The 24344-nt window shown below is 38.9% G+C and overlaps 1 protein-coding gene across 1 annotated transcript; it reads right to left on the reverse strand.

The window, feature by feature from the left end:
* Positions 1 to 117: 117 nt before the first annotated feature.
* On the reverse strand, positions 118 to 18503 carry Coa7 (cytochrome c oxidase assembly factor 7). The gene is made up of 3 exons (XM_005326061.5): positions 18327 to 18503; positions 15631 to 15771; positions 118 to 1547 (listed from the first exon to the last, which is right to left on the reverse strand). The coding sequence occupies exons 1-3, from the start codon at positions 18430 to 18432 to the stop codon at positions 1099 to 1101; spliced, it is 696 nt and encodes a 231-aa protein (XP_005326118.1). The 5' UTR covers positions 18433 to 18503; the 3' UTR covers positions 118 to 1098.
* Between the last annotated feature and the right edge of the window lie 5841 nt (positions 18504 to 24344).

The raw sequence follows: 24344 nt of genomic DNA on the forward strand, positions 1-24344 counted from the left end.
CCCCTGGTGACAAGCTAGAGAGATAATAGAAAAAGCACATGTTCTTAAAAGGCACAATCCCATGAAAAACATACTCAACCCTACCTGGAATCCAGAAAGAACACTAATAACACAAAGTACAAATCAATCAAAATAGTTTATTCACAGGAACAGTGAAAAAGGCTCAGTATCAGTAGGCAAAATATGTCACAAAGTCTTTGTTTGCGAATTACTAGCTGGAATTGCTCTGGGAATGTCCTCTGCATAAGTTCCATGAGGTGAGTGTCCGGGGAGGTTTTAACTGTGAATGTTTCTTCTAGGGGAAGGCGGGGTTCCGTTTTATCGTTAGCAACATGAGCCTTTAACCTTCATGCTGCATGGCTTTCCTAATCTATATTAACTTCTTGAAAGATCTGAATCTGAAAGCAAAAAGCCCACACCAACGATTACATAAGTCAGAGGGTGGCAGTCGTGACTGTTTAACTTTTCTTAGCTCCTTAAGACCTCTATTATGTAAAGCAAGACACTGATTTTCAAGGCCCCCCCCCAACTAAAATGAGCATGATGAGGATGATGATGATGATAGCAGCTGATTCCTTCAGGCCCTCTGGCTGCTGATTTTTGACATCCTGGTAATTCTGTCCTCCAATCCCTCACACAAATCTTTATGGCTCTCTAGTTGGCTCCTATTTTTTTTTTTTAAATATTTATTTTTTAGTTCTCGGCGGACACAACATCTTTGTTGGTATGTGGTGCTGAGGATCGAACCCGGGCCGCATGCATGCCAGGCGAGCGCGCTACTGCTTGAGCCACATCCCCAGCCCTGTTGGCTCCTATTTTTCACAGAGCTCCAAAAGTTTGAAAAGACCCCATAAATGTGGGAGTGTTCACAGAACACAGCCACATAAAAGATAACTGACAGAACACACTCACTGCAGGCCACATCCCAGTAGGTGACACTCAGGAGCAAATGGATTTATGTAACCAGAGCTACTGATATTAAGTCCCAAGTTCTCCTGCTCCAGCAGGTTGACCTTTAAGGGCTGCATCAGGTCTCAGAAATAGAAGGTGCCAGCCTCAAGCTGCTTGATGCTTGTGCAGCCCTTAACATTGGCCACATTACCCAAATGTTAAGGGCTGCACACTTTTCTGCTGCTCTTTGTGCAGCTGTTGGGCCCGATTTTTTAGCATCTCTGCCTTGGCCTCATCCTTATCAACACCATCCCCCATTTTATACATGCGGCTAGCATTGGCACAGGCCCAAACATGGCCCAGGTCACAGGCTTTCATTGAGTATTCACATGCCAGGCCCATATCCTTGGGAACGCCAGGGGCACCCTGCAGAAACATGGCACTAAGGTTGAAGCAACTGGAGGCATAGTTGCCATTACAGGCCCTTGTGTAGTAGTCCCTGGCCTTCCCCAGGTCGGGCTGGCCATCTTCATTGACCTGGCCATCATGTGCCAGGAGACCGACATTGTGACATGCTTCCACAGACTTCTTTCCAGGCTTCTCACATGCCATCAAAAAGCAGCTCGAGGCAGCTTTCAGGTCCTGAGCTAATCCACCTGCAATGACAGAAAGAAAAGGAAAAAAGTAAACCCAAGTCAGGGCAGAACCTATTTGTCTCAGCTCAAAGTTAGCGAGCAATTCAAAGTAAGAAAGCAAGTCCATATCCTCTCAGCTAAGGCAATATGAAAGAAAAGTAGCCTGGCATGGAGCACAGACCCTTCAGCTTCTTTAGCCATGTAATCTTTTTTTTTTTTTTTTTTAATATTTATTGTTTAGTTCTCAGCGGACACAACATCTTTGTATGTGGTGCTGAGGATCGAACCCGGGTCGCACGCATGGCAGGCGAGCGCGCTACCGCTTGAGCCATATCCCCAGCCCTAGCCATGTAATCTTTTGTTCAAATGCTGTCTTATGAGGAAGCCCAAACAGGTAAAGGAGGTCAAAATTGGAAACAAAAAATATCCACCTCACGGAGTTATAGTAAGAACGTAGTGTTTTATAAACAATTAAAGGTTCATACATTTAAATATACAGTTGACCCTCTCAATCTGTGGCTTTTACATCTGTACACTTAATTAACTTGGGTCAAAAATATTCAGAATATACAACTTCAGCAACTTAGCAAAGTCCTAAGCAACTCAGTGAGACTCTGTCTCTAAATAAAATACAAAAAAGGGATGGAGATGTGACTCAGTGGATAAGTTCCCCTGAATTTAATCCCAGGTATACACACACACACAAAGAAAAATTCAGAAAAGAGCATGATGGTATACACCTGTAATCCCAGAGACTCAGGAGGCTGAGGCAGGAGGACTGCAAGTTTGAGGTTAGCCTCAGCAACCTGAGAGGCACCCCCAGTGAGAACTTTCTCAAAAAATAAAAAGGGAATATAGCTCAGTGGTGAAAAAAAAAAATTGTCTGCATAAATATAGACATTTTTTGTCTTTAATCCTAGAATACACAGTAATAACAACTACTTCCATTATGATTTACATTGCATTAGGTATTATAAGTAATCTAAAGGTGATTTTAGAATACTGAAGAAAAAGGAAAAAGTGTGATGCAATCTCATGAAGATCAGTTAGGGTAGAGGAAAGGGAGGGAGGGAGGAGGGAAAAGAAAAGGGGAAATACTGGGGAATGATACTGACCAATTATATTGTTATATTGTGTACATGTACGAATACATAAGAAATTCCACTATTATGTGCAACTATAAATGCATCAATTAAAAAATATTAAAAAAATGCTCAAGTGATTCATAAAAGCACATTAAATTTTTTTCAAGGAAAAGTATACAGGAAGATTACAGAGGTCATATGCAAAAATGGTGTCATTTTTTTTTAAATAATTATTTTTTAGTTATAGGTGGACACAATGTCTTTATTTTACTTTACGTGGTGCTGAGGATCGAACTCAGGGCCTCACACATGCTAGGCGAACACTCTACCTCTGAGCCACAACCCCAACCCCATGGTGTCATTTTTATATAAGGGACTTGAGAATTCTAGGATTTTAGTATCTGCAGAAGTCCTGGAACCAATATCCCCCAGAATACTGAGGGCTGAGTACATACTGACGTCTTTTATTTGCCACTATTGCATTAGATCCTGGGGAACAGACATTGCCCTGCCCTTGAGAATCTTGGTCTATGGTCTAATGAGACATATTAAACAACCACACAAATAAATGTATGATTCTAAGTGTGAAAAAGGTACAGAGAAGTACAGGGAGAATAAGGATATATTTAGGGTCTTGATCTAGCCCGGGCATGAAGTCAAGGAAAGTTCCCTGAAAGAAGTAACATTTAAGCAGTGATACAATGAAAAAGGGAAAAAGAAAATATGGGTGAGGGATTTTCCAGGCAGGGGGAACAGAAGCTACTGTGGACTGAACCCAGAAACCATTGAAGGAGGAAACTGAAGGAAACTGAAGAGACGAAAGGGTCCAGATCATGCAGGGTCTGACTGGTCACGCTCAGGACCCTGAATTTAATCCTGAAAGCAATTGAGAAACTGCCCCAAAGTAATTTATCTAGGCAGAGATAGTGAAAGGGCTCACTTTTTTTTAGTTACTTTTTTTTTAAGGCAAAATTTGAAATCCCCATGTACTGTCCTCATTCTGAAATATAAACATTTTAATATTATTCTTTAATGATTTCAATCCATCATCTATAAATAATAATCAAGTCAGCACCATTCTAGCGATCTTTGTTGCATGTGTTTATAGATTAAATGCTGGCTGTCAGAATGGATACCAAATAGAAAAGTACTTTAAAAAATTGGATCATATATACTGCTTGTAAATAAAAATTTATTTATTTATTCGTTTATTTATTAGAAGAAAAACAGACTGTAGGGGAATGAAATAGAGCAAATTTTAACTATAAAAAACAAGGATACCGGCAGGTAAACTTTCATCTCTCCTCTCTTATACCTCTCTATAGGTTATATTATTTCAACTCAAGGAGATAGTTTAGCCCACAGCCTGGGCTCCAGTCTTGTAATCCTGGAGAACTTGGGCCTCATGCTTGCTAAGTAAGAACCCTATCACCTGAACTACACCCCCAGTTTCAACAATTATGTTTTCATGCCATAAAGGTATATGTCATTTACATTCTATTCATTAGCCCAATGGTCATTCTAAATGGATTCTGCTCATCATTAGTTTCTTCATATGAGTGTCTCCATTTTTGAATTTTTTTAATGTTATTATATTTTTTATACCTTTATTTTATTGATTTATTTTTATGTAGTGCTGAGGATCAAACCCAGTGCCTCACACATGCTAAGCAAGCATTTTACCACTGAGCTACGACTATAGCCCCTATTTCTCGATTCACCTCTTTATTGGTTACCATATAGATTTTTCTAGAAAAGATTTTAAATCTAGTCTTAATTTCCCCCAATGCTGTTGTTTCTTTCTTCTTTTGAATTATATATTTATATATTCATTTCCATAATTGACTTTTTTTAGTTATACCTTCTTTTTTTTTTTTAGTGGTTCATCTATTGATTATCATGTTTTCCTGAACTTTTCACAATCTATCATGGATTAATATTATACTACTTCACATACAATGTAAAGGCCTTTTAATTATATCCCCATCCTTTCTGCTATTGCTGTTGTGTTTAATTTCTATATACAATAAGCCTTACAAATATACTACTATTATTTTTGCTTTAAACAATCTTTTAAAGATTTTCAACTTTTTTGGTTTATTCTTTCTTTTCTTTTCTTTTCTTTTCTTTTTTTTTTTTTTTTGGTACAGAGGTGTTCTACCACTGAGCTAAAGCCCCAGCTCTTTTTATTTTTAAGATAGGTTCTCACTAAACTGCCCAGTTTGGCCTTGAATTTGAGATCCTTTAGTCTCAGTCTCCCAAACAGCTGAGATTACAGGCAAACACTACACCTGTCTTGCCCCTTTCCTTTCTATTAGTTATAATTGTTAATTGAGTGTTACTGTATTCGTATATCTTATTTGTTTTTATGTTGTAAATGTTACTGTTTTTTGTCTTCATCCTTCTCAGTGGAGCTGGGGGAATCAAGCCCCACACCTTAAAAAAAAAAAAAAGATATCCTGGAAAAAAAACTGGAAATGAAAAACTCAAAAGTCAAATTTAAAACTCAGTTGAAAGTCTCACCAAGAGAGTAGATGAAGAAAAAGAAAGAATATTATCAAGACTTGACGACAAGGTTGATAAATTATCACATTCAGAAGCAATAAAGAAAAAAAAGTGGGGGTTGGGGTTGCGGCTCAGTGGTAGAGAGCTTGCCTAGTATGCTTGAGCACTGGGTTCAATCCTCAGCACCACATACATGTAAAATAAAGATATTCCGTCCACCTAAAACTAAAAAATAAATATTTAAAAAAGAAAAAAGAGTGAACAGAACATGCAAGATCTATGTGACACAATTAAAGGATCAAACATAAATCAAAGTCATAGACAAAGGAGCAGAGGTGTAGATTATTCAGTGAAAAAATAAAAGTAGAAAATGACTCAAAACTTGGGAAAGACATGGACACCCAGATACAGAAGGCATTTAGAATTGCAAATAGACCTGACCAAAAAAATAATCTCTCTACATTATATTATAGTTAAATTGTTAAAAGTACAGAAGAAAGAACATTGAAAACTGCAATAGAAAGTCACTTATAAAGGTAAGCCCATTAAAATAACTGAAGATTTCTCAGCAAAAACTCCAAAGGCCAAGAGGGTATGGAAAGAAAATACTCTATTTAGCAAACTTACTATCATTCAGAAGTGAAGAAGAAATACTTTCCAAGATAAGCATAAAGTAAAGGAATTCATGACTACTAAACCAGCATTATAGATAATATTTAAAGGATTCCTACACACAAAAGAGGAAGCAAGACAATCACAAGAGCACAGGAAAGAATAAAACTCATTGAAGACACTGATAAGAAGGGGGAAGTCTTATATTTACATATATTCCAGTGGTCTTTGTCCATTTGTGTGGATATTAGTTACCAACTTATTATTTTCTCTCAACTAAGCACTTTCTTTGGCATTTCTTATAAGTTTGCTAGTAACTCATTCTTTTTTAAAAATATCTTTATTTTGTTTATTTATTTTTATGTGGTGCTGAGGATCGAACCCAGTGCCCCACATGTGCAAGGCAAGTGTTCTGCCACTGAGCCACAACCCCAGCCCCTAGTAACTCATTCTTTATGCTTTCATCTAAAATTGAATCTATTCACCTTCAATTTTATCTCGTTTTAATTTGAAATCATTTAATTCCCAATTAATTCATTTAAATTCAAGCTTGATTTTTTTTTTTTTTTTCCTCTTTCAACAGTTAAAAAATGCTCTTCTGAGGGGCCTGGGGTTGTGGCTCAGTGGTAGAGCACTTTCCTTGCACATGTGAGGCACTGGGTTCAATCCTCAGCACCATATTAAAAAAAAAAAAAATTAAAAATAAGTAAAACAAGGTATTGGGTCCATGTTCAACTAAAAAATAAAATGTTTTTTTGTCTTCTGGCTTACATTGAGTCTAATGAGGAGTCGATGGTAATTCTTACCAATTTTCCAATGAGTGTGTCTTTTTTCTGTCTGCTTTTCAGATTTTCTTTTCATCTTTGGTTTTCAACAGACAATAACGTGTCTACAGATGATTTTCTTTAGTCATCTTACTTGGGGTTCACTGAGCTTCACGGCCTGTGGGATAGTATTTTTCATCAGATTCAGACATTATTCATCTGTTATTTCATAAATGTGTTTTTCTACTCTATTCTCTTTCAATTCTCTTTTTGGAACCCCAATACACATGTTAGATTGATGGATGCTGAACCAAAGGCTGATGCTCTGTTCTTTTTGCCTTTTTTTTCTCTTTGCTTCAATTTCAATAGAAGCTATATTTATATTTCTATCTTTAAGTTCATACATCTTTTAAGTTTGCTCATGTTTTTCTTCTCAAGTCTCTAATTTGCTATTAACCTTGTCCAGTGAGTTTTTCATTTTCAAATATCATGGTACTACTTAAAATTATTTTTAGCTGCAGATGGACACAATATCTTTATTTCTTTTTAATGTGGTGCTAAGAATCGAACCCAGGGGCTGGGGATGTGGCTCAAGCGGTAGCGCGCTCGCTTGGCATGCGTGCGGCCCAGGTTTGATCCTCAGCACCACATACAAACAAAGATGTTCTGTCGGGGCTGGGGATGTGGCTCAAGCAGTAGTGCGCTTGCCTAGCATGCATGCGGCCCGGGTTGGATCCTCAGCACCACATACAAACTAAGATGTTGTGTCCGTCAAATACTAAAAAATAAATATTTAAAAAAAAAAAAAAAGATGTTGTGTCCGCCGATAACTAGAAAATAAATATTAAAAAATTCTCTCTTTAAAAAAAAAAAAAAAGAATCGAACCCATCGCCTCACACATGTTAGATAAGAGCTCTACTACTGAGCCACAACCCCAGCCCATGTTTTTCAATTCTAAAATTTCACTTGGTTCTTCAATACTTTAATTTCTTTAAATTCAATTCATTACATCCACCTTTTATTAAAACCCTTAAACATATTTATTAGACCCATTTAAATTTTGACTATTAATTCCAATATCTTTGTCATATCTGGGTATGTTTCTATTCACTGCTTTTATCCCCAATTTTTATTTATTTATTTGCTTGTTTTTTATTTAATCTGGGGGGGGGGGGCAGTGGGGGCCCCTGGGATTGAACTCAGGGACATTTGACCACTGAGCCACATCGCCAGCCCAATTTAGAGACAGGGTCTCACTGAGTTGCCTATCGCTTCCCCATTGCTAAGGCTGACTTTGAACTCATGATCCTCCTGTCTCAGCCTCCCAAACTGCTGGAATTACAGGTGTGTACCACCGCACCCAGCTCCTTATTCCCCTTTTTTAATAATGAGGCTAAGCCAGGTAGGGTGGCACGTGCCTTTAATCCCAGTGGTTCGGGAGGCTGAGACAGGAGGATCATGAGTTCAAAGCCAACCTCAGCAACAGGAAGTGCTAAGCAACCCTGTCTCTAAATAAAATACAAAATAGGGCTGGGGATGTGGTTCAGCAGTCAAATGTCCCTGAGTTCAATCCCTGGTACAAAAAAAAAAAAAAAAAAGACGCTAAGACTTTGTAGTTGATACTTTGTTCGCTTTGGATTTTATAATATTCCTTTTAAGACTCCTGAATTTTGTTCTGGAAGGTAGCTAATTTACTATCCCAAACCTTTAGAGACTTATTTTTAAATTTTGTGAGAGCACACCTAAAATAGTCTTACTACTTCCTTTTTTGGAGTCTCAGTTGGATACCTGTGATGGTCAGTAAGTTCTCTCCATTCAGAAAATAGTTGGAATTCAAACCACTCTAGAATCACTTTTTTTTTTTTTTTTTGAGAGAGAGAGAGAGAGAATCTTTTTTTGTAGATGGACACAACACAATGCCTTTATTTTTATGTGGTGCTGAGAATCAAAGGTCGCACCCGTGCTAGGTGAGTGCTCTACCGCTGGGCCATAATCCCAGCTCCTAGAATCACTTTTTAGGTCATAGCACCCTAGTAGTGTTTTGTTGTTGTTTGGTGGTACTGGGTATTGAACTTGAACATTCTACCACTGAACTACATTCCAGCCCTTTTTATTTATTCTGAGACAGGGTCTTGTTAAATTGCCCCAGCTGGCCTCAAATTTGCAACCCTTCTGTCTTAGCCTTCTAAGTGGCTGGGATCAAAGGTGTGCACTGCTGTACTTTCCCAGTAGGTTTTCACTGCAAGGCCTCTCATGACACTATGTATGTGCAACTTAACAGAGGTTGGGAGTACCCCAGGTGGATTTTTGGAAGCTCTTTCCTCTCTAGGGTCAGAAGCCACTCTGGAGTATACTCACCTTTTAAGTCCTAAATAAAGGAGTATGGAACAGATGTTGCACTCTGCAACACATTGGGCCTTACTCTTGCTCGGATAATGAGGTGTGGCTCCAGGAATAGGAATCACTTGGTGGGGTTGAGTTTCACTCACCTGTAACTCAACCTTTGTAATCCTATCCCTTTGCCGTTTTTGGGATAGAATGTTCCATGGAACCTCCCCATGTATGTCCCCTATATAAGAATAAAGAATTCCAGTGGCTCTCTTTTTCCACAGACTCCTAAGGTTGGAGAGCCGTCTCGGTTTTGAAAAGGTACTTCTGTGTGTTTGCGTGCTTTCTTTGTCATTTTCTTAAATTATTGGAATAGTCAGAGTTGTGAACCCAGCATAGGTCGCCAGCCAGGATAGATGGCGATACTCTTGTAGGCTCTCCTGCAAACTCTAGTCACCTCAGTGGCCAAAATTTGTACCTCTACCTTCTTAGTTCAGGAAGACTACCAAGGTCTGCTTGGCTTCCACCTCTCTGTCAAAGTACCTCAGGAAGACAGCCAAAGCTACCATGGATGGAGCTCACTTGCTTACTTCCTTGCTTACTTCCTTTGCTATCAAGTGAAGGGAGATAATGTGCTAAAATGGAAGATAATGTAGAGGCATAATAAATTAGAGAAGAAAACAATTGAGAATTACACACAGCATTTGTTAAATTTGAGATGCCTGGAAGAATTTTAAATAGAATTATCTGTATATAGTCAGCTATTTACACTTGAGTCCACAAGGGTGGTCTTGACTAAAAACATATTTATAATCATCATCATTAATTTTGAGTCTTCATTTCCTCTACTAAAGTAATTCTACTTCTTACAAGATGAAATTGAGGACATTTAAACAGTAAGAATAAGAAAAATGAATAATCTGTTGTTATCACCACCTAGAGACTATTACTCTAATTTTTGGTGTTTCTTCTCGGTACTTTTTCTATTTAGTTTGGTCCTGTTTTTGCATGCTGTAATCATGAGCCTGCCTCACTCCTCATTGGAAACCTTTCTTCATATCTGTTTTATTGGCAGCAAAACATTTCAAACAGATATATCAGAATTACTTTCAATTATCTTTTGTTGGACACTTAGATTACTTCTCAAAAACAATTCAAAGCTGCTGGGCATGGCAGCACACAAAAGTAGGCAGGAGAATCACAAAATTGAGGCAGACCTAAGCAACTTAGCAAAACCTTGTCTCAAAATTTAAAAGGGGGCTTGGGAGGGCTGGAACTGTGGCTCAGCAGCAGCACACTTGCCTGGCACGTGTGAGGCACTGGGTTTGATTCTCAGCACCATGTATAAATGGGCTTGGGATGTAGCTCAATGGTAAAGCACTTGCCTAACATGTATGAGGTTCTAGATAAAAATTTTAAAAAGTTCAAAGCTGATTTCATTGATGGAAACATGGCCAAAACATTCCTTGAGTTCATCTAACCTCAATCTCAAGTAACCTTTAGAGTGATCAATACAAACTAGACCTGTTCACATTGGGAGGATATTTTAAATTTAACAAATCAGTCAGATCCACAATCTAATTTGATGCTCTGAAAAATATTATGAAGAAGGCATAAGCAAACCTTATTATCCTCATTTTGTCAATGAGGAATCTATATCTTGGGGAAAAAAATGCCAATTAATGCTCTTGATAGAAGTGGGTTGTTTGCTCTCTGGCCGTAAGATTCTGTGTTAGAAGAATTAGTCAGTCTGTGTAAAGGATGGACACTGGATGTATTTTCAGAAACAGAAAGTAAAACAAAAAACCTATAAAATCTTTGGCTCAGAACTAGGGAGGAGGAGTCAATAATATTGGTGTTTGGGATTATTTTCCTTCTTTTTTTTGTGAGTGAGCTGGGTATTGAACCCAGGACTTCACACATGTGAGGTAAATGCTCTACCAGTGACATACATTCCCAGCCCAACAGTACAGGTTTTGTTTTTTTTTTTTCCAAAAATATATTTTATTTTTATATGGTGCTGAGAATCGAACCCAGTGCCTCACGCTTGCTAGGAGAGTACGCTACCACTTGAGCCACATCCCCAGCCCAGTACAGGTTTTTAATCACAGCATGGCTAAAGGTCTGTCTGCTAAGCTCAGGTAGCAAAGATAAACTTTGTGAACATTCTGGCTTAAATACCTGGAGAAATTTATTAAAGAATGTTAAAGGGAGGCTGGGGTTGTGGCTCAGTAGTAGAGCGCTTGCCTCGGCACGTGGGAGGTCCTAGGTTCAAACCTCAGCACCACATAAAAATAAACAAATAAAGATGTCATGTCCATTTACAATAAAAAATATTAAAAAAAAAAAAGAATGTTAAAGGGCTAATACAAGAGGATCTCAAGTTCAAGGCCAGCCTCAGCAATTTAGTGAGGCCCTAAGGAACTTAGACTCTCTCTCAAAATAAAAAATAATAAGGGCTGGAGATGTAGCACAGTGGTAAATTGCCCCTGGCTTAAATCCCAGACCTCCTCCTCCAAGAAAAAGATGTTAATAGGATTAAATATAGTCAGTATTAACATCTTTAACATGAAGGCTTGGTCTCCATGTTCAGAGGTGGGCTTTGGGAAAGTGTCAGGATCATGAGGGCACTAACCTCATCAACAGGTTAATCCTTTGACAAGTTCACAGTTGAATGGGCTATTAGGAGGTGGAGCTCCATTGAAAGAAGGATATAACTCATCTCTGGCCCTGTCCTCTGTTTCCTTACTGCTATAGGTGTGCAGCTTTCCTCTGAAATGCTTTTTTACCATGTTTCCGCCTCATCACAGGCCTAAAAGCAATGGAGCTAGCTGACCATGGGCTGAAACCTCTGAAGCATGAGCCAAAATAAATCATTTCTCTTAAGTAGTTTTTCTCTTTTGTCACAATGATGGAAAGCTAACTAACACAATCAGTAACAGTGATATATTATCATTAAGTATTATGTATTGTGTATGTACCTTCATAGGACTGGCAGCACAGATTTGCTCACACAGGATCACCACGAACACATAAGCAATACCTTGCACCACGATGTTACATTGCAGATGTCACTATGCAATAGGTTATTTTTCTTATAATTCTTTTTTTTTTTTTTTTTTGAAATGCAGTCTCACTATATTGCCCAGGCTGGTCTTGAACATGCAAGCTCAAGTGATCCTCCCACCTCAAACTCCCAAGTAGCTGTGACTACAGGTGTGTGCCACCATGTCCAACTTTATAATAATATTATGGCACCATCATAGTGGTAAACTGGACCCATCATCAACGGAAATACTGCCATATGACACATTAGTATAGTGTTCTCCATACAGTGTCCTTTCACACTGCCCACTTTCTCTCTTCAGGGACATTAACTCTAATCCACCTCCAAACAAAATCCACTCTTCAAGGACTGGTTTTCAATGCCTCCTCCTTCATGCTAGCACCCCCTAGTGATGACATAATTCTTGCATTGAACCCCTATAATGCTTTACATGTCTCTCTGAAAATACCTATCAAACTCTCCCAGGTGTAATTAACATTAGTATAAAATTTTCTCCCCCTCCATTGGTCCTTATCTAATTCATTGCCCCCTACATGTAGTAATCAAGGAGCACTTAAGTGAAAAATAATTCTCAGTATGCAATCACTAATGATATGTTGGTCTAATAAGAAAAGGGAAAACAACATCACAGCCTGTTTTGGCTTCCCTGATTCAATAAGAAAATCAACCTCCTTTCAGAAAATATAGTAAAAAAAGAAGAAAAAGAAAACATCTGCACTCCCACTGTCACTGCAGCATAATTCACAATAGCCAAACAAATAATTCACAATAGTCAACCAAAGTGCCTATCAACAGAAGAACAGATTAGGAGTTATATACACAATGATATAATATTGAGCCTTTAAAAAAGAAGGTAATTCTATCATTTGCAACATAGATGAACCTTTACCTCCTTATGACAGTCATATACTATGTAAAATAATTCAGGCACAGAAAAACAAAGCAAGAGCTCAATTACATGTAGAATCTAAAAAAGCCAACTCATATAGAAGCAGAAAGTAGCACAGCAATTGCTAGGATCTGGGGAGGTGTTGGTCAAAGGGTACAAAGTTTCAATTAGGTAGGATAAGTAAGTTCTGGAGAGCTATTATATAGCAAGGTGACTATGCTTATCATATACTTAAAATCTGATAAGAGAGTAGATGTTAAATGGTCTCACCACTCACGGAAATACAGTAAAAGTGTGAAGTGATGAATACGTTAATTAGCTTGATTGTGATAATCATTTCATGATGTATACATATATTTAAGAATCACACATACAGCAAACACAGAATATTTGTCATTTACCATATACCTCAGTAAGCTGGGGGAAAATTTTTAAAATAAAAATAAATACTGGACATAGTGGTGATGCTTGAAATCTCAGTTTGGGAGGCTAAGGCAGGAAGATCACAGGTTCAAAGCCAGCCTCAGCAACTCAGACAGGCTATAAGCAATCTAGGGAGACCCTGTCTCAAAATAAAAAAAATTAAAAAAAGGTCTGGGGATGTGGCTCAGTGATTAAGTACTCTTGGGTTCAATCCCTGGTATGCATGCATGTATGTATGTATGTATGTATGTATGAATAAATAAACAGCACTATTACAAGCACTATGTTCCAAGTAAAAGCCAAAACAGTCAACATAGCTCCAAAAATTAAAAAGACATCCTCTTCATCAAACTTTCACTGAACATTTTTCTAACTAGGGTCGCCTGGGTACTGGGAATGGGATGAACAATCATCTTCAAGAAGCTCATGACATGATGAGTGTAAAAAAATTAGCCTCCTATCAAAGGTCATATTCCCTGTGTCATGGTTTTAGACTATGTCTTTGGGAATTGAGAGTCTAACTCAGTGGTAGAGCACTTGCCTAGCATGCATAAGGTCCTGAGTTCCATTTCTAGCACTGTAAAGAATAAAATATGTCCATAAATTCTTTGATATTCCTTCCTTCAAAGACTGTAATTTAAGTCTTTTCTCACTAGCATGGGCTAGCCTTAGTGACTCACCTCTAATAAACAGAATGTGACAGAAATGAAAACTGTAGGGGCTGTAGCACTTGCCCAGCATGTGTGAGGCACATCACTACATAAGAAATAAATAAAGGTCCAATAGCAATTTAAATAAATAAATAAATGTGTGTGTGTGTGTGTGTGTGTGTGTGTGTGTGTGTGTGTATAAAAAGAAAAACTGTGACTTCCAATGGTAGTTCAAAAACACACTGTGGATTCCACCTTGCCCTCTTGGATTACTCAGTGGAGGAAGCCATAGACCATGTCATGAGATACTCAAGTAACCCATAGAGATTTACATGACAAGGATAAGACATCCTCCTAACAATAGCTGATAAGGAACAGAGGCCTCTGCCACCAGCCACATGGAGAATTCCTCTTAGATCTGGAAACTCAAACTCTAGGCAAACCTTTGAAATGACTACAGCCCTAGCTTCCTGACCAGTGTCTTGCCCGCGACTTCATGAGAGATCCTGAGGTATCTAGCTAAACCACTCCCAAATTCCTGACCCACAAGAATTATTAGGGTAATTTGTAATTTAGCAATAGAAAACTGAAACACCATTCTAGTGGTAAATAAAATTAGGGCATAATGTGGTATCTGGTTTAAAGAGTTTAGGAATTCTCTGTAATGCTTTTGGTTTTCTTTATAAATCTTAAATTACTTCAAAATGAGAATTAAATATATATACATATATATAATTACATGTGTACAGTATATATGTATATATACACACACATACATAGATACAATATATATGTGTACTTATGTGGGCAGAATGAAAACCCCTTTAAATTTTTAAATTTTTTTTTTAGTTGTCGATGGATCTTTATTTTATTTATTTATACATAATGCTGAGGATCGAACCCAATGCCTCATACAAACCCCAACCCCTGAAAGCCCCTTTTTACTAAAGCCTAATTCAGTTGCATATCTGGAGAATTCAGTGTGAAAGCAGTCATTAGTTATTTAACAGTATGAATATAGTATTTTTTTTTAAATAAATATTTTGGGGCTGGAGTTGTAGCTCAGTGGTACAGCAATCACCTAGCATGTGTGAGGCCCTGGGTTTGATTCGCAGCACCACATAAAGATAAATAAATTAATGTATTGTGTACATCTATGACTAAAAAATATTAAAATAATAATAATAAAGTATATATTTTTAGTTGTAGGTGAATACAATACCTTTATTTTATTTTTATGTGGTGCTGAGGATCAAACCCAGTGCTTCTTTCAGGCTACGTGAGTGCCTACCACTGAGAAGAAACCCAGCCAATGGATAAAGTATGTTAAATGCATTGAGTTTATTAAAAGTAAAAGTCACTTGTAAACACACCAAAAAAAAAAAAAAAAAAAAAGAGGAGAAAAGGTAGAAAAAAGGGAGTAATTATTGATCTCTTACTCTGTGCCAGGCACATACATGTTCCTCCTAAGTCCTCACAACAATCCTACAAAGCAAGAATTATTTTCCCCCATGTTACAGGTGATGTAACTGAGACACAGATTAAAGTGACTAGCTCAAGATCCCACTACTTGCAAATAGCATTCTCTAGGGTTTGCTTAACTTAAAGGCTGTGCTCCTCCCCAATCACTCTGCTGAACTCTTGTCTCCAAATGTATCTGCAATGTGCTTCCACAATGCCATGAGGATATTTCTGTGAATAGAGCTCAGCCTAAGGCTTGGGTACGATGACAGCCTTAGCATCAAAAAGGGGATACCAAAGAAAGCAAGCCCCTTCTTACCTTTTCCAGTCACATAATAGGCCCCCAGTTTGTAGCAGCTATCACTGTGCTTGTTCTCTTCACAGTTGAACTTCAACACCTTTGCAGCCTCATAAAAATTCTTCTGGATCCCTTCTAAATAGTCCACCAGCCGATAGCAACCTGTGAGGAGAGGGCAAGAGCTGTTCAGGTATAGGACTGCAGCTCAGTAGGGAGGTTCCAGTGTGACAGGTCAGACTGAGTCATTTATTTAGGACCAGCACTGTCCTCCTCTGGTGTGGCAAACTAACCTTACCACAAAGACTATAAGTGGTGTTTAGCCATTCCTATAAGTGGCTTTTTCTGCCATTCACAAGGGAATGAGCAATGCATGGACTAGGGGAAACCTTGACCCCTGCACTGGCTATACCACTTGCCATTGCTGGCCCAAAGACTTCCATTGCAGAAACTACGCTAGCTTTGGAACTTCTGGTGAAATCTAGTAGTAAAACCCCTAAAAGCCAAGACTAGATCTGGGTTGTAGCTTAGCAGTAGAACGCTCGCCTAGCAAGCGTGAGGCGCTGGGTTCAATTCTCAGCACCACATAAAAAATAAATAAATAAAGTAAAGGTATTGTGTCCATCTACAACTAAAATATATGTTTAAAAAAAAAAAAGGCTAATAAGCTAATGTTGTGACAGCAAGAAAGAAATGTGGCAATGACTACACCTTATTACCTTATTCCTTGGCCAGGCTAGGAACATGGCAGCTACAAAAGAGCTAGAAACTGGCTCTTCCTCCTTGGCAATCTCCTTGTTCCAGCAAATCTCCCTCCTTTTGGGGGGATGGAATGGGATACCAGGGAATAAACCCGGGGGCACTTAACCACTGAGCCACATCCCCAGCCCTTTTTATTTTGAGACAGGATCTTGCTGAATTGCTTAGGGCCTCACTAAATTGCTGAGGCTGCTCTCAAACTTGCAATCCTCCTGCTTCAGCCTCCCAAGATCCTGGGCTTACAGGTGTGCCCCACCGAACTGGGCAAACCTCACTCCTTAAAATCTCCTTCCTCAGGGCTGGGATTGTGGCTTAGTGGCAAAGCACTTGCCTTGCAGATATGAGGCACTCGGTTCGATCCTCTCGGCACCACAAAAAAATAAATAAATAAAATAAAGTTACTTTAAAAAAAATCTCCTTATTCATTCCTTACAATATCATATGTCAAAAAAAAAACAATATCATATGTCATTTCTCATTCAATTTCAAAAATATTTGAGCATCAAAAAGCATCTACGTACCAGATATACAGATGCTAGGAATATAGCAATTTGCTCTCCTAAAATTTACATTCTAAAGGAAGAAATACAAAAAATAAGCAAATAAGTGAACAAGATGTACTCAAATAATAAAAAATGTTTCTATTTAAGTAAAACAGGATGACAAGCAAGTAAGTATAGAATGGGCAATCAAGGAGGATCTTAAGTCTCACTGAGGACTGTGCTGTCTTAGCTGAGATTTGAATAAGGAGAAAGCACTACCTATTTACAGACAATGAGGAGCCGGCAAGTGTAGCTCACCAGTAGAATCCTTGCCTATCATGAAAAAAACCTCCCTCCTTTTTTGGGTGGCGGGTAATATTCAAGGGAATAAACCCTGGTTTCTCAATACACAGCACTGAAAAAAAAATATAAACTTAATTCTGACTACACATTCTGACTTCAACCTTCTAAAGGAACACTTTCTTCTCCCACCATCTCCTCCATTTCATCAATCGCAGATTAGTCCTATAGACTGCCCCTAACTACTCTGCTCCTCAGTGACCTCAATTCCTCTGAAACTTATAGATTATTAGGGCTTGGACTAGTTCACAGAGAAAATTCTCCCATGTAGTTGGTTAGCTAAAAAATATAGCAAAGTCACATTCTGAAAATCAGACGGCAAGCTCTAAGGAAGGAAGGATGTGAATTTTTCTCCACCTTTTAAAAAAAATAAAGTAGGGCCCAGAATGGCCACTCACCTGTAATCCCACCAGCTCAGGAGGATCCTGCGTTCAAAGCCTACCTCAGCAACTTGGCGAGGCCCTAAACAACATAGTGAGACCCTTGTCTTAAAACCAAATATAAAAAAAGGCTGGGGATGTGACTTGGAGGTTAAACGCCCTTGGGTTCAATCCTTGGTACTAAAACAAAAACCAAAAAACCAAAACCTTGCATGGTTCAACTCCCTTGTCTTCTTCAAGGCTTCTTTCAAGACTTCTTCAAGAATTGTTCAAATGCCAGTTTCTCAATAACTCCCTTGTCCGATGGCTTAATTTACAATCGTCTTCCTAAACTCCAGTAGCCCTTCACCCTTTTTTTTCCCCCTCTGAACTTACCAGTTCCGAACTCCATCATTTAATTTATTTCCTTATCTTTACTGACTGATTCCCCTATCAGAATGTAAGCTCCTTGAGGGCAGGGAGTTTCATCTCTTCACTAATGTATTCCCAGTCCCTTGACCTCAAATGCCAGAACAGGACTCTTCCCCATCCCAGCCTGCAGCCTCATTCCGCCACGGCGCGCCCGCAAGTCCTGTGGCACACAACGCTCCTCTCATCACACACAAGGTCGCAAGTGTCCCGCAGACCTAGTCCCCAAGTGTCCTCAGCCCGCCACGTGATGCCCCCTCCAGGTTCCCTGAGAGTTCGCTCACTCAATCCCACCCCTGACGTGTCCCCAGACTGCGCCGCACGCGCTCACCTTCCGGGTCCTTCTCGTGGTAGCACTGGTAGTTGCACTCCACCTCCATGTTCTCCAAAAATGACTTCACCTGCTCCGCATCTTGGAAGTCCACCAGCCCCGCCATGGCTCCAGCTCCTCCAACCCGCTTTGGCTCGGTGCTCCAACTACGGTCACGCGGGGGCGGGGCCTGGGGAGGGGGGACGCTGACGTCTGAACTCGCCGCGGATTCGCGGAGACTAATAGGCGCTCCTGGGCTTCCCGTCAGCCCGCGCGCTGTTAAAGTCTGGTAGACGTTTTTTTTCTACTGACCTAAGCTCTAAAACTGGTGCCGATGTTTCTGTAAACCTGCTTTGTGGTCTTAATGACTTTCAACCTGCAGGCATTTGTCCATTCTTTCGTCCATAGGTTCATTAGTTAAGTAATTCCTAAGCGCAGTGTGCTTCAAAAGTTGTTTGATTTTAGGGATGTGAGAGGTCTTCAAAAGAGCTTGCTGTTCATTGGGAGAACATTTGCTTATTAATTCAGCAAGCTTTTCTAGTACTTTCTATATGGCAGGTATAGTGGGGCAAATCATAAGTCCATACAAGTTCAATGGGACGTCTAGTTTATCTCTGTGTTTCTTCCAGACCTATCAGGGCAGAGACACCTATGACCTAGGAAAGGAATGTGGCTGTGGAACATAGTGGCAGTAAAGATTGTAGTAATAACATTGTTATGATAATTGATATATAAACAAAGCCGAACTTTATACTATAATTCTTTTTGCTAATTAACTCATTTACTCTTCGCTGAAAATGTATGACTATCCCCAATATGCAGATGAGGAAACTAAAGTACAGAGTCCAAAGTCACACAGTTAGTGAGAGGGTTGGTGTGCAATATTTTTTTGAATAACAAAATGAATGAAGTAGAAGAGGAACATGTCAAAGAGGATGCAGAAGAGAAGAACTTCACCTTGTTTTGTTTTGTTCTGCTCAGAATCATTAGTTTCATAAGGCCAGGACAGAAAACTCTTCAAAGACAGTTCCTATTCATCTTTGAATCCCAGCCAGCCCTACTCTAGAGTCCTTAGTGGAGCTCAATTCATAGTTTTCCATCACCTATAGTAGTGCTTCTCAAATGACTTTCTACTAATCTGGCATAGAGTGGACCATATCCAGCCACTTCTTTCTTGAGAAATGGCTTATCTGTATATGGCATTGAAATTCAAGTTTTAGTTTTTAAATTAATATGACTTTATAAGTAATTACAATTCAAATCATCAGACTGATTTATATGTCCTTTGTATAACCCGTGGTTATGGGGTCAAGAAGAGACAGGAGGCTAGGGTTGTACCTCAGTGCTAGAGTGCTTGCCTTGTGGAAGGCACTGAGTTCAATCCTCAACACCACATAAAAAAATAAAATAAAATAAAATAAAGGTATTGTGTCCATCTACAACTTTAAAAAAAGGAATAGATACAGGCCCAGTTTGGATGATATAGATACCTAAAATCAGGGATGGCCACAACTATTACTTTCCCCTTAGTAGTATTTGGAGTTTAATTGCACTGAAATGAAACAATCAGAACAGTAGAGGGCAATAGAGAGTTGGTAAAAAGATGGAAGAGAGCTAAGCCAAGTATGAAGTCACATTTTAAAAAGAAATTTAAGATCATGCAGCCAGCTTCTTCTTTTATTTCCCTGTATATTTATTTGCCTTCTATTCTTTGTTACCGCTGTTTACAGGTGAGTCCTTGCTTCCTGAATACTCAAGTATAACACCAGAGAAGCACCCTAAGGCAAGAGTACAGTGGAAAGTGGAAGCCTTTATTAAAGGATAGCAGAAAAGACTTCTCCCCAGAGGAAGAAGGGGAAAGGCAAAAGGCAGAATCCATGGAAGGGGAGGTCTTCCTTTTTTTATAGCTAAGGTCTTCTTTTAGTTTTCCCACATTCATGTCCTTTGTTTCCCTTTATCTTGCAGCGATAAAATGCAGGTGGGAAGGCCAAAAGGTGGGAGAGAGGTGGACTGGAAGAGTAATCTGGGCAGGAAGGGCCTGGAGTGATTTGATTAGCAACTCCCTACTTGCTGGGAGCAAGTTCCATAGGATGGGTTCTGGGCCTTGGGGGCATTGACATTTCAATTTCCCCAAGTGCTGCTCTGGTTTCCTGGACTCCATTCTCCATAATGGTCTCCATTTTCTTTATCTTACTTGATATTAGACCCGATTTGCCTAACTACACTAACTACCTATTTTTAAATCTGGCTTCATCTTCAGTGCTGGGAACTGAACCCATGGAATCACACATGCTAGGCAAGTGCTCTATCAACTGAGCTACATCCCGAGCCCCTCCCCCTATTCTTATAAATGTTCACCTTTACTTTTTAAACTTAATAGTTTTGATTACTTAAGTTAATACATTAATATGTGCTTATTGAAAATATAACTTCATGGTTTTCACTTGTTAGCCCTTTTCTATAAGCATAATGCAGGTTGCAGACATTATTCCAACTGTTGACGAGAAACTGAGGTCAGAGAAGTTAAGTAATTTATTCCAAAACATACAGTGAGTTGGACATGGTGGCCCAAGCCACCCAGCAACTCATGGGGCTGAGACAGAAGCACTGCAAGCTTGAGTCCAGCCTCAGCAACTTAGTGAAGCCCTAAACAACTTAGTGAGCCCTGGGTCTCAAAATAAAAAATAAAAAGGTCCAGGATGTAGCTCAGTGGTAAAGCACCTCTAAATTCAATCCCCAGTACCAAAAACAAACAAAAAACATAACAAGAGGATAGGGGTGCCTTTTGTTATCCTAGATTTACAACAAGATTCGAAAGGAAGAATTTAAGAGCTTTACAGAGCTCACTTCCTGACTCCAGACTTAGATTCAACTAATAGTTGTTGATCACTATTTCACCTCTTCTTCACAGCATTGCTTTTTATTCATCAAACATTCCCTGGGTGCTTAATAATGACTAGGGTTTAAGGGCTACAATAATGAAAACAAGGTTTCAACAAGAACATGCAATTCTTGAAAGAGGAAAAGCACCGTTTAATAAACATATGATAAGATGATTAAAGGAAAACAATGTGGTATTTTTCATCTGTTAGTTTTACAAAGATGGACATTCTATGTTCATCATTTCCACAGACTGTTAGTGCAGTTATAGATTGATGCCTCCTTTTTGGAAAGCAATACGGTAGTATTTACTAACATTGAAAATATGCTTATGTTTTTACCTAGCAATTCAACTTCCAAGAATGTTTCCCACAAAAAAATTCTTGCACAAATAAATAAATACTTGCTGCAGGTGTTGTTGCTGCTGCTGCTGTTCTTAGAAACAACAAATGTGAGCTGGGGTTGAAGCTCAGTGGTAGAGCGCTTGCCTAGCATGTGTGAGGTTGAGGGTTAAATCCTCGAAACCACACACACAAAATAAATACGTAATAATGTTTTTACATCAATCTACAAATAAAAATATTTTGAAAAAAAAGAAAAACAAGTGTCCTATAATAGTGGATTTGAATGCAATGTAGATATTAAAAAGAATGAAACATATATTCAGGCCAACATTGAAAGACATATTTTTTTATTTTAAAAAATTTTATAATAATGTATTCTCCAAATAATTCATTTCATTTACTAGATTTGGTTCCAAACGCTTCTTTATTATCAAAACATAAACATTTGCCTTCCAGATATGAATATTTACTATGCCTGAAGACCTCTAGCCCTTTTGGGCTGGTAATACCTGTAGAAAATTCCCAAATAAATCATCAAGGATAATAAATTTAAAATGAATATGAATATTGCTTCCTAAGGTGATAACTGGGAAGGTTATATAGCCCTTAAAATTTCACTTCTGTCATAATACTTCAAGGTTAAGCCTTGTATTTGAGATAAATAATGAAGATACTCAGCTAAAATAATTCAATATTTTCAAGCTGAGTTTCTTAATACTCCTAACTTGCTTTCTAATCCATAATGAGAAAAAAATAGTACCACCCCTCAAATTGTTACAAAACTGCCAAATTCCAACCAAGCCCTGGAGCCCTTACCCATATAATCTTATTTTATTCTCACAACAAAGCTGTGCAGTAGGCACAGTTTCAAAACACCAGTCTTGTAAGTAAGAAAACTGGGGTTCAGAGAAGCAAAAGATACAAGATTCTCAAGGTCAGAAAGAGGCAGAATGGAAATTCAAACTCAGATCTTTCCTACTCTGGCTTGCTTGTACTGACCACTCAACCACAGAAAGATTATATATATATTTAATATATAGAGAGAGAATTTTTTAATATTTATTTTTTAGTTTTTTGGTGGACACAACATCTTTTTTTTTTTAATTTTTATATGGTGCTGAGGATCGAACCCAGCACCCAGCACATGCCAGGCAAGAGTGTTACCGCTTGAGCCACATCCCCAGCCCCACAGAAAGATATTAAGTGAAAAATAAAAAGTTGTATTGTACAACATCGTTTTTGTTTAAAAACTAAACTTTAGCCTGGTATGGTGGTGCACGCCTGTAATCCTAGCCACTGGGGAGGCTGAGGCATGTTAGAAATAGCGAGGTGCTGCAAGAAATCAAACAAATGCCTGAAAGTGGGTGGGCAAGGCAAACATTTACTTATAACAGAAGGGCATACTACAGAACCTGGCTAGCAAGTATGACTGGGCGTAAGCGGTGTATACTGTTGAGAGCCACAGCCAAAGGGGCCCCAGCAAACTTCCAGCTGCCAGCAAACTTCCAGCTGGCAGTTGGGCTCTGAAGGTTTTCCTGAAGAGCTGTGTGGTTCTAAAAATAAAGTTCGTTTCTTTTGACAGGTGGCTCCTGAATTGTGCCCAGCCAGACTGCAGCAGTATACACCTCATTGGAGGACTCAGGGGCACAATCTACACGATTGGCTAATTTTAATATTAGGGTGGGCAAAAGGGAAGGGCTATAATTAAATGGTTACAATTGGATCCAACTAAGTCTGAATACTGTATACTGAAGATGGACCACCAGTCTTTGTATTTCTTACAGGCATGAGGATCGCAAGTCCAAGGCCAGTCTCAGCAACTTAAAGAGCTCTTGTCTCAAAAACAAATAAATAAATAAGTAAATAAGACTGGAATTGTAGCCCAGTGGTAAAGCACCTCTGGGTTTAATCCCCGGCCCCAAAAATAAAAATAAATGAATATTATTAATTAATCAAAATTCAACTTTCAGCTGTGTGCAGTGATGCAAGCCTGCACACAGCTAAAAGTTGTAGCTGCTCAGGAGACTGAAACATGGATCACTTGAACCGAGGACTTTGAGACCAGCCTTATCAAAGAGATAAAACAAAATAAATAAAAATTAAGCCTTTGTATATTCATAGGGAAAAAAACCTGAGGAAAAAGCACTAAACTATTAATAGTTGCTAACTATGGGTTGAGAAGGAGAGAGAGAATAGCGTACTGTCGTCCCTGTTTTTAAGAATCACATATTACTTTTGTAAGCAGATGGAATAATAAAAGTACTTTTTAAAGACATAATGTCTTTCCTACACATGTTGTTCACTGTCCTATGGCTTAATTCAGGATAAGTATTAATATTTCCATTTTAATTTCTCTTATTTTATTTACTTAAGTATTTTGCAGTACTGTAGATTTAACCTAGGGTGTTCTATCACTGAGCGACATACCCAGCCCTGTTTTATTTTTCATTTTGAGCCGGGTTCTCCTTAAGTTGCTGACGCTGGCCTCAAACTCGGGATCCCCCTACCGCAGCCTCCAGAGTTGCAGTGATTCCCAGCGGGCACCACCGCGCCCAGCAGTATCTCCATTTTTAAGAAGAGGTTCAGAGAAGTAAAGTGATGTCTTCAAAGTCATACAACCTGCTGAAGTCGCCCTCCTCTCTGAGTTACAAATCTGAGCTAACAGTACTTGTTCAGGTAGAGAAACCGGCCAATCACGTTTGCTGTGATCTCACTTTGAAGGCCTAGCATTGGTGCTCGTGTCTGAGATGACCTTCCTCAGCTAGAGGTGGTGAGCTGGGTCTGAGTCGCCCCGGGCTTGCCAAGCTCCTAGACC

This window comes from Ictidomys tridecemlineatus, chromosome 11 (genome assembly GCF_052094955.1).
Source record: "Ictidomys tridecemlineatus isolate mIctTri1 chromosome 11, mIctTri1.hap1, whole genome shotgun sequence".
Taxonomy (NCBI): domain Eukaryota; kingdom Metazoa; phylum Chordata; class Mammalia; order Rodentia; family Sciuridae; genus Ictidomys; species Ictidomys tridecemlineatus.